At 41.0% G+C, this 15131-nt stretch overlaps 1 protein-coding gene and 1 pseudogene across 1 annotated transcript in view; one reads left to right on the forward strand and one right to left on the reverse strand.

Annotated features, from left to right (window-relative positions):
- Mccc2 (methylcrotonoyl-CoA carboxylase 2) overlaps positions 1-15131 on the reverse strand; it is an 82440-nt gene that overhangs the window by 14903 nt on the left and 52406 nt on the right. Inside the window, exons 7-11 of the mRNA XM_008838481.3 lie at positions 14791-14904; positions 9769-9833; positions 4577-4676; positions 4383-4478; positions 1211-1283 (exon numbers count right to left, since the gene is read on the reverse strand). Of these exons, the coding sequence (XP_008836703.1) occupies positions 1211-1283; positions 4383-4478; positions 4577-4676; positions 9769-9833; positions 14791-14904 (448 nt within the window). The remainder of the gene's footprint in view (positions 1-1210; positions 1284-4382; positions 4479-4576; positions 4677-9768; positions 9834-14790; positions 14905-15131) is intronic.
- Positions 9404-9465, forward strand: LOC115071318 (annotated as a pseudogene).

Consider the following 15131-nt stretch of genomic DNA (forward strand, 5'->3'; position numbering starts at 1 on the left):
CCACCGTGTAACACACACACACACACACACACACACACACACACACACACACACACACAGAGAAAGGAGAGGGAAAAAGCTGTCATTTTGTGAGGCAGGAGCTTAAGGCGATTTCAGAGGAGGCTAATTATTTTGCAACCTTAGAAATTCCAGTACAATCAAGAAGAAATAAAGGAAACTGCATGTATCCCTGGCATTTGAGGATACACGTGTTACAAGTCTTTTAGCAAGTATTGGGCAAATACAGAAAAGGGACAAGGGCAGCTCATCCATCTTGAGGAAGCAGAGACACTCTGGCTTGTTTTAAACTGCTATACAACAAGGGCTACATCCTGCACTGTGCTGAAAAATCCTGTCTATACATCAAATAAAAACCTCTTAATCGCTTAAACACCTAAAGAGGAAAACAAATTTCTCTCTCAGCATAAACCTTTCTCTTCCTCACAAATCAAGCTAGGAGAAAGTGCTGGGATTTAGCCTTAAGTCACGATATATAGCTGCAATTCAGGGTTTTGTAGCTTTTCTTTTCCTTGCTCTGATATGTTATCTTCAGAATTAATACTATATTTTCAAGTTTTCTACAACCTAGCAAAACTCACAAAATTTGTTTGGCCATTTGTCCATGACTACTATGAAGTCTGGCATCTGCCTGAATTATGTTTTCAAAGGCTCACAACCATACCACCTTAGACCAAAGAATGAATTTTTATAAATGTTCATCCAGGCACACTGTCCTGCATTCTCGAATTAGTATTTGAATGCATTGCTTTGGACCTACACAGAAGCGGTGGGAAGAATGAACTCACTCAACATCCTTTACAAACATCACATAAAACTTCCCAGGTGAACTGGAGCTAAAAGAGCAAGAAGATGAGCTGAAATCTTAAAAATCATTGTCACCCAGGGAACAAAAAGAAGTACAAATGCTTTCTGCTTGTGTTACTCTGAACCTTTTCATATAAGGCCACAGAGTCACAGATGAGTGCCCACACTATGGCATCTGGCCAGCATCATTTTAAATTCTTGGATCCAGGAAACCATTCAGGTACAAACCATCTCTATAAAGCAGCTCCTCTTGAAAACTGACTCACAGTTGTACTGCTCTAAATAACAAAGCTCATGCCAAGTGCATCAAAGCCTTGAAACAAGAGATGACTTATTTTCAAAGCTTCAGAAAAATGTTCATATTTTCCAATCTTGATTTTTGTACCTGTAACTAATGTGTCTCCATATAAGGCCTTGAACTCATTGAATCTGCTTCCATCCACGATTCTAGCAATGACCTAAGAAGAAAAATAAGTGTCCCTGAGAAACTGTATCACAGAAGAATTTTGCATTGAAGTCATTTATAAGGAAGACAATTCAGAGTGACATTGTTGCTTTTGCAAAATCTCATTAGAATTTTACTTGACATGCTTGCTTAGGGCCCCAAAGTCACCCGGACACTGCAGTGGAGTATAAGATCCACTATGGTGCTGCATGCAAGAGAAGCAGCACAGAAGCGGGGGCCTGGTGGCTAGGCCCAGAGCTCCTGGGGCTGTTTCAGCACCTTGGCAAGGGTTCAAAGAGTTGATTAAAACAAAACAAAACAAAACAAAACAAAACAAAACAAAACAAAAAGAACAACAGAGCATAGCTAAGGGCTTGGAATCAGGGGAGACTGGCTCCGATCAAAGTGTCCACATGTGATCTGATGTTCCGGAGTAAATCACTTATCTGAGTCTCAGTTTTCACTTCTAGAAAATAATCTCATGTACTCAGTACTGCTGAACAAATGAAGAGAGGTTCTGAAAGCTGGGTAAACAAGATGAAATAGCATTAAAGGAACCTATGGAATAATGCTGAGATAAACAGCCAGCTCTGACTTCCAGCTCTACCACAGAAAGACTAGTCATGAAATCCTTAAAGTCCTGAGACATAGCTCAGTGGTAGAGTACTTGGCTAACGTGCAAAGCCCTGGGTTCCATCCCCAGCTCTACTTCCCTCCCCTGCAAAAGTTCATAAAGTCCCCTATGCCCGTTTCTCCCTGCTGCCACCTTCCATAAAGGATAACATTTTAAAAATTCTAATCAAAGCACACTGACTATTTTCATTAAAGGTAGCCATTATCATAATTACTAAACCCGGAATAAATGTTCATTGATTCTCAATCTGAACCAGTTGAAGGAATATCTACAAACACTGTTAATCTAGAAGGAGAATTTATTCTTTGAGGCTCCATCACACAAGACTCTTTAGCAGACCAGATGCTTCGCACGCATGGAGCTCTAGCTTCAGTCCTAGTACCAAAAGAAAAGGCGCACACTGCAGATGTCTCCGGAACCTATCTGAGGTCATACGTGTTGCTTCTCTGGAGCTGACACTGCCCTTTTCTGCTTGCCACCCACCGAAAGTCTTCTTTTGTAAGATGCAAAGGCTAAAAAATGAGGGAACACACCCTAGCATCTTTCTCAGCATAAACAAAAACTTGCCTTGAATTGTGTTTTAGTCATTTTCCTAAATAAGGAGGCATAAAGATTATGTTTTAGGTGCTACAAACATCCCAGACCACATCTTTTTTTTAATTTTATTTTTTTTACTTCGTTTTTACTGAATTTTTGTGTATTTTATACATAATATCTCAAAGAATCTTAATCATCTTTATACCCCTATCCCCACTGGCAAGCTCCCACAGCCCCCCACTGGAACTCATATATTCTGTCATCCCTATTAAGGCCCAATGTGTCAAGTCAGTGTCCCTAGATGTTCCCCTGTGCAAGTCCATCCACTGAGGTCTAGTCAGCCTATCTAGACCTTTTAACAAGCAATCAACGCATACCAGCTGCCACTCTTCCACATGATGATGAAGCTGTCAGAGGCCACAGCAATCTAGGACCACTTAAAATAGAGAAACCTTGGATTGGCTTTATAATTAATAGCACTCTTCTACATAAAGCACATTAACCTGTTCCCATAAGAACCCAAACTTTAGAGAGACATAGGTAATATAGTAACCATCTCAATTCTAGCATCAGAAACCAATACTCAAAGAGGTTAAACTCCTACTGCATCTGACTGACAGAACAAATACTGAAGCCCAGGTTTTCCAGCTCAGACTCTAGCATCACTGAAGCTCCCCTCACCATCAAGGTTTCCATGCAAGGTCTATTTACTATAGCAAAATTTAAACTTTATAGTAACTGGTCAGTATAAAGCAGCACACACATGGCAGCTAACAATCATCCATGACTCCAGTTCCAGGAAATCTGATGCCCTCTTCTAACCTTTGCAGGCATTGCATGACACACAGGCAATACACTCACACAAATAAAAATAATAAATACTAAATATTTTTTAATGTATACAGCCATCCCCTGTCATCTGTGGGGCCTTGTTCTAGGACTCCCATACCAAAAATCCATGGATGCTCAAGTCCTTCATATGGAATGGCTTAATATTTGTACATAACCTATGCACATCTGCCTGTATACTTTGAATCATCTCTACATTACTTATGAGTAAAATAATGCAAATACTGCATATGAACAGCTGTCATACTATACTGCTTAGGGAATAATGATATGAAAAAAGTCTACACATATTCAATATGCATATAATATCTTTCTTGAATACTTCTAAGATGTGGTTGGTGGAATCAATGGATGTAGAATATGGACAGCCAACTGTATATACAGTAAGATAAAATGTCTAAATATTACCTGTTATTTCTGGGTGGTAGAACTACAAGCAAATTAATTTTCTTTCTACATTTTTCCCCTACAACTAACACAAAATAGTTTATAGTTAAAGAAGAAAGTATCTTAAAATATTAAAGCTTCTAGCATGGAATCTCATTAAGATGATTTCCTAATTTAAAAACTATTCTGCCAGCCTCAGAATACTGAAGAAAATCAAAGTCTACATGCTCTGAGCAAACACTAAAAAATTGTCACTCTAGATTATAGAAGACTGTGTCGCAATCTGTAACCACAGCAACATCTCCAACTATAATCACGTCTACTCTTCGATAATGTCATATTGATCTAAAAAGGTATGTTTTTTCTTCTACAACTTACTGACATTTCATCTGTTTTGCAAAATAAGAACACCGAGGAGAAACAGTTGAAAATGGTGAAGTTGCCGTCCATCCTTCTCAGAGTCCATGGGAACACTGAGCCCCTTGTGTGAGCAACCAAGCTTCATTACAGTACAATGAAAATTTCCCGGTCACTCAGAGCCTTTCCCCCTCACTTGGTATTTACTGTGGGTCAGTGGCATCTGCACTATATAAAGACATTGCTCCCGGCTCTCCCAGCTCCTTACTGAGATCCACATCCATCCCTCTGCATGAACACATCCGAACAAGCTTTCGAGATGGCAGCTTGGGCTCTACTCTCACGTACCTCACGGACATCAAAGGTCCTCTTGAGGTTTGTACCAACGATCCCATACAACTCATCAGCAGGGAACAAAGGCTCTTCAGAAGGCTCAATGGTAACCTAAGGAAATTTAGAACAAATGCACTAGATGTGATTCAGGTGGCATATGCCAAAATGCTTCACAAGAAAAGACCAGACAGAAGAGTATATGTACTTACATCTACTTTCTTCTGATAATTGAGACTCCTCACAACCTTCCTTGCTAAGTGAAGGGCATGACAGTCATCCAAAGCATAGTGGTCGGTGACCCCAGACTTTCTGCAGAGCAAAGCACACTAAATAATCAGAACCCAGAAAGGGAAAGGAAAGACCTTAAATCCCAAATATCGTCTCCCATCTAATAATGACACTTTTACTTTCAAAACACTTCAGTAAATGTCATCTTATTTGATACTCCCATCTCTGAAAAAAGATCATCATCCTCATTTTACAAAGAAAAAAATCTAAGATTACATGCCCTGCCCCAGGACCAGCAGCAGCCGTACCAGACCTTGCGCCCTGTATTTCTCAATCTCAACTTTCTGCTAGACTGCAGATCCTTGCTCATAAGACTTCTATTAAGGCTCCTTCCACACACCTCCAACAGAACTATATATGATATCCAACCACAGCCCACATTTTCACCACAGTGACACACTTGACAGTGCAATTGACTCAATGTAGCAGTACCTGGCTGAGCTTCTAAATGCAGGTGCCTGCAATGGCCTCTCATTTCTGAGACTGCTGAGCCTCCTTCCTACCATGAGAGTAAGCTATCACTGGCAGTAAACAAAAAGACTTGTATGCACTGTCCCTCAGATAACAGGTAAAAATGGGAACTGATAAAATGGCTCTGTGGTGAAGGCCACAAGAGTGGTCAATTTTGAGTGCAGTGAAAGAGTCATGAACTTGCTCTGGTGATCAGTTCTGCCCTCATCAGAATTGTTATTTCACATGTACATATCCTAGGTCTCCCCTCCCCTCTGTTCTCCTCCCCTCCCTTCCCCTCTCCATCCCTCCCCTTCCTTCCTTCCTTTAGTAAAGTTGAAGTTTATTAAGAAGAGATTTTAATAGAAGTTTAAGTATAGACATTAAGGGACAGTACATACCCAAGTGTGAGTGTGGGCTTCTTAAAAAAACAGTTGTGTTGGGGCTGGAGAGATGGCTCAGCAGTTAAGAGCACTGACTGCTCTTGCAGAGGACTCAGGTTCAGTTCCCAGCACCCACATGGTGGCCTAACAACCATCTTTAACTCAAGTTCCAAAGGATCCAACACCCTCTTCTGATCTCCACGGGCATTGCACAACACAGGTGCACTTACATACACTCATACACATAAAATAAAAAGATAATAAACAAAATATATTTTAAGAGACAGTTGGGGGCTGGAGAGGGGGCTCAGTGGGTACTTGTACTTGCTACGCAAGTACGAGGACCTGAGGTTGGATCTCTAGAACCCACATAAAAGCCAGATGTGTAGTGTGAGCACCTATAAGCCCCATGATCCTACAAGGAGATGGGAGGTGGAGACAGGAGCCCCCTGGAAGCTTACAGGCCCCCGTCTGAAACAAAGTGGAAGGCAAGGAACAAGCTATCCTCTCACCACCACACACGCACCATGACATGCATGTACTCTCATTCACACATGAATATGTGCACACATGCATGCACACATGTGCACACACACAAACAGAGAGAGAAAGAGTTATACCTAGGACTTTCTATAATAAAGTACTTCTATAATAGGTAAAGTCAGGGCTACAGAGATGGCTCAGTGGTTTAAGAGCACTCACTGCTCTTCCAGAGGAGCCAGGTTCAGTTCCCAGCACCCACACAGCAGATAACAACCATAACTGCAGTTCCAGGGGATCCAACGCCCACTTCTGGCCTCTACAAGCACCAGGCATGCACATTGATGCACATACATACATGCAAGCAAAACACTTATACACATAAAATTTTTTAAAAATCTTTTAAAAAATATGTAGTCAGGCAAAAAGATTTAACAGGAAAAACCCCCACAAAAATTTGGTTTATTTTATGGGTAAGTAAACTTCTATAGCCTAAGTCTCAATGCCTTGTCTTTGGAAACTGTTCAACTTTTAGAAGTAGTTATGGATGTTCCTAAATAAGAACAAAGACCATGCTTACTCCTCCAGAGCCTCAAAAACAGTAGCCCCTCCAGTTCTTTAATATATTTTACAACTGCGCTTAGTTTTACAGTGCTTCACACATAACAGCAGCTATAATTGCTGATTTCTCCTACACTGCATCTCAGTAAGAAAGCAGGAGGAACTTTAAATCAGCAAATATTTAGGGGCTGTAGAGATGGCTCAGCGGTTAAGAACACTAGTTGCTCTTGCAGATCCCAGCACCCACACGCCAGCTAACAACTGTCCATAACTCCAGTCTCAGAGGATCCGACAGCCTCTTCTGACCTCTGAGGGCATTGCACGACATGGGTGCACTTACCTACATGTAGGCAATTCACACATACACATAAAATAAAAAAAATAAATTTTTTTAAAAATCAGCAAATATTTAAAACAGTATTTCCTTGCAAAAGCTGCCTAATATTTGCCAAACTACAAAGAGAGGGAAAGCTTGGCTGGGATACTGAAGTCTTTCTACCAAATTAACTCTTAACAATGACTATGAAAACACGTATAAATATGTGTTTACAATGACAGAGAAAACCATAGCAATTTGTAACTAGTCTTAATTTTGTTTTTCTGTTTTAGAGACAAGGTCTCACTACACAGCCGAGGCAATCCTCCTTAACCTTTTGGGGTACTGGGATTATAAGTATGCCCAGCTTTAATACTGTTTGGCTTTTATGGGTTTATTATGTGAGTGTGTGTGTGTGTGTGTGTGTGTGTGTGTGTGCGCGCGCGCACGCACAAGTGGAGGCCAGAAGACAACTTTTGAGACTCAGTTCTCTCTTTCCTCTGTGGGCTCCAGGGATCTAACTCAGGCTGTCAGGCTTGCATGGCAAGCACTCTACCCACTGAGCCATCTCACCAGCCAGCACTATTTTTTTAAAAAGTCATCACCACCTTGAGATTTTCCTATGATCTTCAACAGATTATTACAAACAATAACAAGTGATCCTAACAGTATTTGACAGGCACTATGAGGAAGATGCTGTTCCCATCATCACTATATACATGAGCAGATGAGCCTTAAAGAAGTTAATAATTTCTGTCTTGTCACAAGAATGATCACTGAGGAAAACAGAAGTAGAATTCCAGAATCCATAGCCCTAACTTGATAGACTGCCTATAGATTTACCTATTTTAAATTGTTAAAATTTTACAAAAATTAATACTCCTGGGGCTGGAGAGATGGCTCAGTGGTTAAAAGTGCATGATGCTCTTTCAGAGGACCTAGGTTTGATTCCCAACACAGATGTTGGGCAGCTCACAACTGCCTGGGACTCCAGCTCCAAGGGATTCAACACCTCTGGCCTCTGTGGACACCTGCACTCACATACACACACCCACACACAGACACCACTCATATCATCTTCCTTGCTTTCTCCTGACTGAAGACCAACAAACACAAGCCCGCTTTGTCCCATACCCCTCAATCACCCTTTCTGCCTGTGGCCAGTCTCTCCAGATGGATACATCACCCCAGCCAGGCACATCACCAGTCACTCTCCATGGTACAGTCAGGAAATGGGTGGATGCATCGCAGTGCACCTGACTTATGCAGCTAGGCTCACTAAAGCACACAGATGTCTGCCCCAATGCTCTGAACACTTCTGACCACATCAACTCCACCTTAGGCATGTCTTTAACCATTTTTCTTTTAGCTTTCAACTGTAAGATTGGAAGCATGTTTGTATACTTATTGTGTAATTGCTTAAATTCATTCATTTCTCTTACCTGCCTAATTAAACTATAAATCCTTGAGGCCAAGGATTAGGTCTAAAATTTTTCTATATTACCAATAACATCTAATACAATCACTCAACCCACACAAATGTTCAATGTAAAAGGAACGAATGAAAACCTGAGACAAAGATCCCTTAATAAGATCATCACAAGAGATGGTACTCTACTCTAATAGGAAAGTGGACTCCTCCCATAGACACTGGGTTCCTGGGTTTATGGTAGAGCAGAGTGCTTGCTGTCCCTGACGGTTAGGTCTACCTGCCCTTTAGGACACAGTGCTGTGCCCTCTTCTCTGTACGTATTCACACAAAGGTGAACTGTACAGTCTCATGATTTAAATTCCACCTATATATGCAGATGCTTCCTAATCTGGATTCTGACCTGGCCTCTTACAGCTAACTGCCTGCTAAGCAATCCCTCTCACAAGCATCCCTAGTTTTACAGGTATATAAAAATGTCTGATTCCCCTGCCTTGGTCCCAAATCTTGTCTTCTTCCCCTTGTCTCAATATTGGGAAATAAAATCATTTCTTGTCATCATCTTTATCATCTCACTTTCCTATATTCTTCACAGGAAATCCATCAAGTGTCTTGATCCCACCTAGAAAATAAAGTCATGCCTGGTATGTAACAGGCACTCAAGGAAGTTTTGTTATGAAAATGATGTCCTAGTTTGTTTCTTCATTGCTATGACAAAATACTCTGACCAATACCAACTTGGGGAGGAAAGGGTTTATTCAGCTTACATCTCCCAGGTCACAGTTCATCAGGGAGCCCAAGATAGGAACTCAGGGCAGGAACCTAGAAGCAGGAGCTGGAGCACAGGTCATGGAGGAATGCTGCTTATTGGCTTGCTCCCCTGGCCCATGCTCAGTTTGCTCTTATCCAACATAGGCCCACCTGCCCAGGGGTGGCACCACCCACAGTGGGCTGGGCCCTCCCACATCACTCAACAATCAAGAAAATGCCCCACAGACATGACCACAGGCCAGTCCAATGGATTTGCAATTCCCCAATTGAGGCTCCCTCAACCCAAGTATGTCAAGTTGACACTAAAGCTATCCAGCACAAATGAGAAACTGCCTTTCCAGTTCTTCTCAGTTCCAGTGTGCTCGCTTTAGCAGCACATACAGGAAAATTGGAAGGATACAGAGAAGATCAGCATGGCCCGTAGTGGGGCCAGTGAGATGGCTCAGTGAGTAAGGATGCTTGCCGCTGAGCCTGAAAACCTGAGTTCAATCCCTAGAACCCATATAGTGGAAGGAGAAAATATACTCCCACAAATTGTTACAACCACCACTCCTGCCCTCTGGCACACATGCACTTACATTTGCATGTGCACCCACACATACACGCAATTAAAAACAGCTGACACCCGACCTGAAATACAATTCTATCATTCAAAGAACTAAACCCAGTTCCTTTAAACAAAGTAACCATTGATCCTGAGAGGAAACATCGTTCCTGCTTCACCTGCAGTGAAGATCAGCACCTCCAAGATCCTCCCCAGACACCTCTTCACCAGTGGCCGCCTTCACCTACAAGGATAACAATCAACAGTGAGACTGGTCCACAGAAAATGAAAATGTTTTCCTAACAAGCCCATCTCATTACCCAACTTTACCTCCGTCCTACCACACAGCTGAAGAACATTCTGCTTTCTCATTCTACCCCTAGACAAAGTGAGAGAATATTTTCTCTAGTCTACAGATGAGAAATCTGAGCCCAGACTCACAGCTGCCTACAGGTCCTGGACAAGGGACAGAGCCCGAAAGCTCACCCTCCGCTTCACTATGCTGCCCTACACATGTCATAAAGCCTTTGAGCTGCGTGTGCTCCCCTTAGCTCCCCTTTTATTCTCCCCGTTGGCCTGCAGAGTCCTCATGGTGAGGGATGCCCTACAGTATTAATCAAGTAGCACTAGCCTATCCATGGTCAAGAAGAAAATGCCACTTATACATCTACAAGGCACTTGTCACCCTGTATGTATTTCTGCACACATCTTTGTCAGGAACTCTATACTGTGGATTCCTTGGGAATAGGAATGATTCATTCATCTTCAAGTACTCAATAACCAGGCTAAAAAAATTCCAGTTATTATCATCAATTCTGTGTTAAACCTTTAGGGTGTGGGGGAAAAACCTGCCTATGATACCTAAACCTAAGATCCAATAGAATGCAACCCAAAAAAAAAGAAACTCAAACAATAAATCAAGAATGACTTAGAGTCTAAGAAACTCTAAGAGAAAAATTTTTTTTAAATCATTTAGTGCTAAAATACCAACCTAATCTGGTAGGAACTGTTTATTGATTCCTACTTCTTGGGCTGATTAATCTGTTTCTTCTTCATATAAGAAAAGATTTTATTGAAATGAACATTAATTTAAAATACAGCACAGAAATGGCTATTATTTACTACATCAAAAGCTCTGTCTTAAATAAAATCACTTTCCACAGAAGTAATTAAATTTTTTTACCTCTATTCTACCCTCAGAATCAATTATTGGTTCTCTCCAAAAAATTCAGTGTTAAAACAGTATTCAGTCCAAACAATAACTAATTATAATAGGTGTCTGGATATTTAAAGTCCTAAAAAGGGGTAAACAACAGATATATTTATTTTCAGGGATCTGACTAACATCCACTGAAAAAAATGAGGATTTGTCATCATTTAATATTTACTGAACACCCACATGTTTGATTCTGTGACAGGTGCAAAGATGATAAAAGTCAAAGACAACAAAAGAAATTCATTCTACTAAACAGCAAGTTCGGGAGGTAAAGGAGAAACAAGAACAGAAAGTTCCTTCAAATCCTCTTCTTGTCACTAACCATCTGTTTCCAATCACACTAAGCTACTCAGCTAACAGCACCTGAACCTCACCCTTCAAAGCCTTGTCTCATCTTTCTACAGATACATGTCAGGACACTAAATTTTCAGGCAGATGGGGCTACAGATTCTTCCTCCTCTAAACACCATCTTTCATGGACCACTGATGGCAGTTCATATATGGAGAGCTGCAGGACTTGGCTAGTGAGTCAAGTTAAATCTGAACCCATGAAGGAGACCTGGACAAAATCTTCCAGAATACTTGGCGTTGTTCCAGTGGTACATGCTGCTTAACCTCCCAACAGAGGTTTCCAAATTTCACTCATATCTTTACTTGCGAAAGTTTGTTCCCTTCACAGCACAAGGTGAACTGTGAGTGCATGTTCTCACCAAACAATCGCAACTATATCATACACAGCATGAGGAATGCTAATGGATAAGAACACCACTGGCTTTTTAAATAATGTCTAGAGACTTACCACAGTTAAAATAACAGCCTCTTTTCATCCCTCATAAGTATTACTAGAAATTCACAGGATAACTCAAGAAATACACTCATTTTACATTAAAAAAAACAAAACCCAAAAAACCAAGCTCTTTCTAATAGCATTCCAAAACTAAAAGTTACTTTAGGGGACATAACTGACATCCATGAGGTCTACCATTTTAAAGCATACAGATCTGTAGCTTTTCATTTATCTATGAGACTGTGTCGCCATCACCACTACCTAATTCCAAAACATTCCATCACTCTCAGAAGGTACATCACTTCCTCTTCCTTCTTCCTCCTATACATTGCCAGCCAGTATTCTACTTCCAGACTTCCAGTCTTCATGAATTTGGCTCCCCTAAATATTTCACACAGTGGAATGGTGTGTGTGTGTGTGTGTGTGTGTGTGTGTGGTTCCCAGGTTAATCCATGCTGAAGCACATGCAAAACTTCATTCTTTTCTATGCCTGAATCTCATCTCATCGCATGTGTATTATGGTTGTATAAGTCCCATTACTTTCTTCTATTTTCTTATTAAACATTCTTGCGTTTTTCTTCCACAATGAACTATTCTGTTGTAAAGCACATGGCTGCCTGTGCCTTTCCAGCTTTGAAGTCTAGGATCATTAGGATCATGGTGTGACATAAGCATGCCAATGAATTCATTACTGAAATCACTGCCATTGAGTCAACCAAAAGGAGGTGAAGAATGCAGGATGCCGGAATGCAGGTGTCACATGGTAGTGACCTGGACAGCTGCACAGGACTCCATTCTCAGAAGGGCCTGAAGCTTGGAATTTAATGCTCTGCGGTCACCCTCTGAAAATCTGTGTGTGTGTATGCACTTGTCTGCTTGTAGGTGTGTGGGTACATATGCATGTATATGTGCATGCATGTGGAAGCCAGAGGTCAGCCTCAGATGTCATTCCTAAGGAGCCATTTACCTTGTTTTTTGACACACGGTCTCACTGGGACCTACAGCTCACCAATTAGGCTAGGTTGGCTGGCCAGTGAGTCCCAGGGATCTCCTGTCTCCACAGCACTGAGATTACAAGCACATGCTACCACACCTGACTTTTTTGTGTGGGTGCTAGGGATCAAACTTAGGTCCTCGAGCTTATACAGCAAGTATTTATCAGCTATGCTGAATTCCCAGCCTCATGAAATTTCTAATCTTTGAATGAGGAGTAACAACACGTCTGTAATCCTAGCACTTGAGAGGTGACGATGTATCACTTGAGATGTAGTTTGAGACCAACATAGAAAACACAGCAAGACCCTCATCTAAAAAAAAAATCTTAATCTTTGAATTTGTTTTTTATTCTCTCTCTTTTCTATTTATTTATTTTGGTGTTCTGCGGTTGAACACAGGGCCTTGTATATGCTAAACACATGTTGCACCACTGACTGAGCTACACTCCACCTTTACTCTGAATTCTTAACTGTTTCATAAATCTATTGGCATATATTTATTGTACAAAGTGATAGTTTTCATTATACCGTTTTCATTTAAGTACATCATGTACCTACCCACCCTCGTTTACCATCTCCTGGCCCTTCTCTTCTTCCCCTTAAGCCCCTCCTCTTCCCAGACAGCCCCCTTCTACCTTCATGTCAACACTGGGTGTCTTCCTCTATTGCTCTCCACCTGGATTTATTTATATTTGTTTTATGTGTATGAGTGTTTTGCCTGCATGTATATAAGTGTACCAAATCTGCAGTGCCTGCAGAGGTCAGAAGAGGACATGGGATCCCCTGAAATTGGCAGTAGAGACATTTTTCAGCTGCCATGTGGGTGCTGGGAACCATCTGTAACTCCAGTTCCAGGGGATGTGACATCCTCTTCTGGTCCTGATGGGCATTGTATGACACAGGTACACCTACATACATGCAGGTAAAATACCCATACATATAAAATATGAATAAACAAATAAATAATAAATAAATGAAAATTTAAATACATGACTACAGCAGCAAAAGGGGCCACAGCAGAAAGGGGAGTTCTTTACAATTCGGTAATCTTTTTTATTTTTTATTTTATGTGTATGAGTGCATTGCCTGCATGTCGTGCAATGCCCATGGAAGTCAGAAGAGGGTGTCTGTCAGATCCCCTGGAACTGGAGTTTGGGATGATTGTTAGCCCCCATGCGGCCATGTGGGTGCTGGGGATTGAACCTGGGTCCTCTGCAAGAGCAGCCAGTGCTCTTAACTGTTGAGCCATCTCTCCACCCCAATTCAGTAATCTTAATACCACTTTTTTCCTCCTTTTGAACAAGGAGGCCCATGTTTACATTTTGGGCTTAGATCTACACATTTCACAGCTGTTTTTTATAAGTGGTTTGTAAAGGCTGCCAGATTTGGACATTCAGAATGTCTCTCACAGCTATTCTAACTTGTTCTTATTTTTATTTTTGAAAAACCTTTGTTTTGGGGGCAGAATAGGGAAGACTGAGAAATGGTTTCATGCACCATAGGCTGGCTTCAAACTTGGCTATGTAGCCAAGAATGTCCTTGAACTTCTGGTCTTCCTGACTCTACCTCCCAACTGTTGGGATTATAGGCATGCACCACCATATCCAGCTCAAAATTTACCTTCTAGAACAAGTCATGCATTCAAAAAGCTCAAAAAGCCAAAGGTATTTCTCCTGCCCTGTTCCCTCTGTTCTACAGTGATTGCATCTTTTCCAAAATTCCTTTATGCATGTGTAAACATATAAATGCATATTTTCACTGGGCGTGGTGGCACTGTGAGTTCAAGGCCAGCTTGTTCTACATAGTGAGTTCCAGGACAGCTGAGGCTACAGGGAGACCCTGTCTCAAAAAGACAAAAAAAAAAAAAAGCATATTTTCCCACATTTTACCCCAAAGTAATATACTATGTGTAACTCAGGGTAGTCAAATTCTTAAGAGTCAGAAAGAAAATGGTGGTTACCAAGGCAGCAGAGGTGCCGACATTAAGGGAGCACTTGATGGGTCTTGGATGAAGAAGATGAAAGAATTCGAAAATGCATATGGTGATAGCTGCATGAAAACATGAGTATGTGTAATGCCACAGAAGCATACAATTCAGAGTATAGATAAATTTTATGCAATATACCATACTTAACATAATCTTTTAACAGCTAAAATTATATATTTATATATATTATAAATTATATTTATATGACAATCTTACCAAGGGTGGTCCTGCCAGGAAAATGGTACCCTGCTTGCGTACGATGATGTTTTCATCAGCCATTGCGGGCACATATGCACCTCCTGCTGTACAGGAGCCCATGACCACTGCTATCTGCAAAAGAGATAGCAGGAAAAGCCATGAGATGTGGCTCCAACAGCAAACATGGTATTGGAGTGATAGCCCCACAAACACTATAGTGCCAGGAGCTATTACTAGCTGATCATCAGAATTCATAAGCATCTTTGTTCTGGAAATTGTTATTGAATATGTTAATGCTGTAATGAAATGCTTCTAATCATGTGGTTATTAAATAATTAAAAAAAAAGTAATTGACTTTG

Source organism: Nannospalax galili, unplaced genomic scaffold (genome assembly GCF_000622305.1).
Source record: "Nannospalax galili isolate Female #2095 unplaced genomic scaffold, S.galili_v1.0 scaffold898, whole genome shotgun sequence".
Lineage (NCBI taxonomy): Eukaryota > Metazoa > Chordata > Mammalia > Rodentia > Spalacidae > Nannospalax > Nannospalax galili.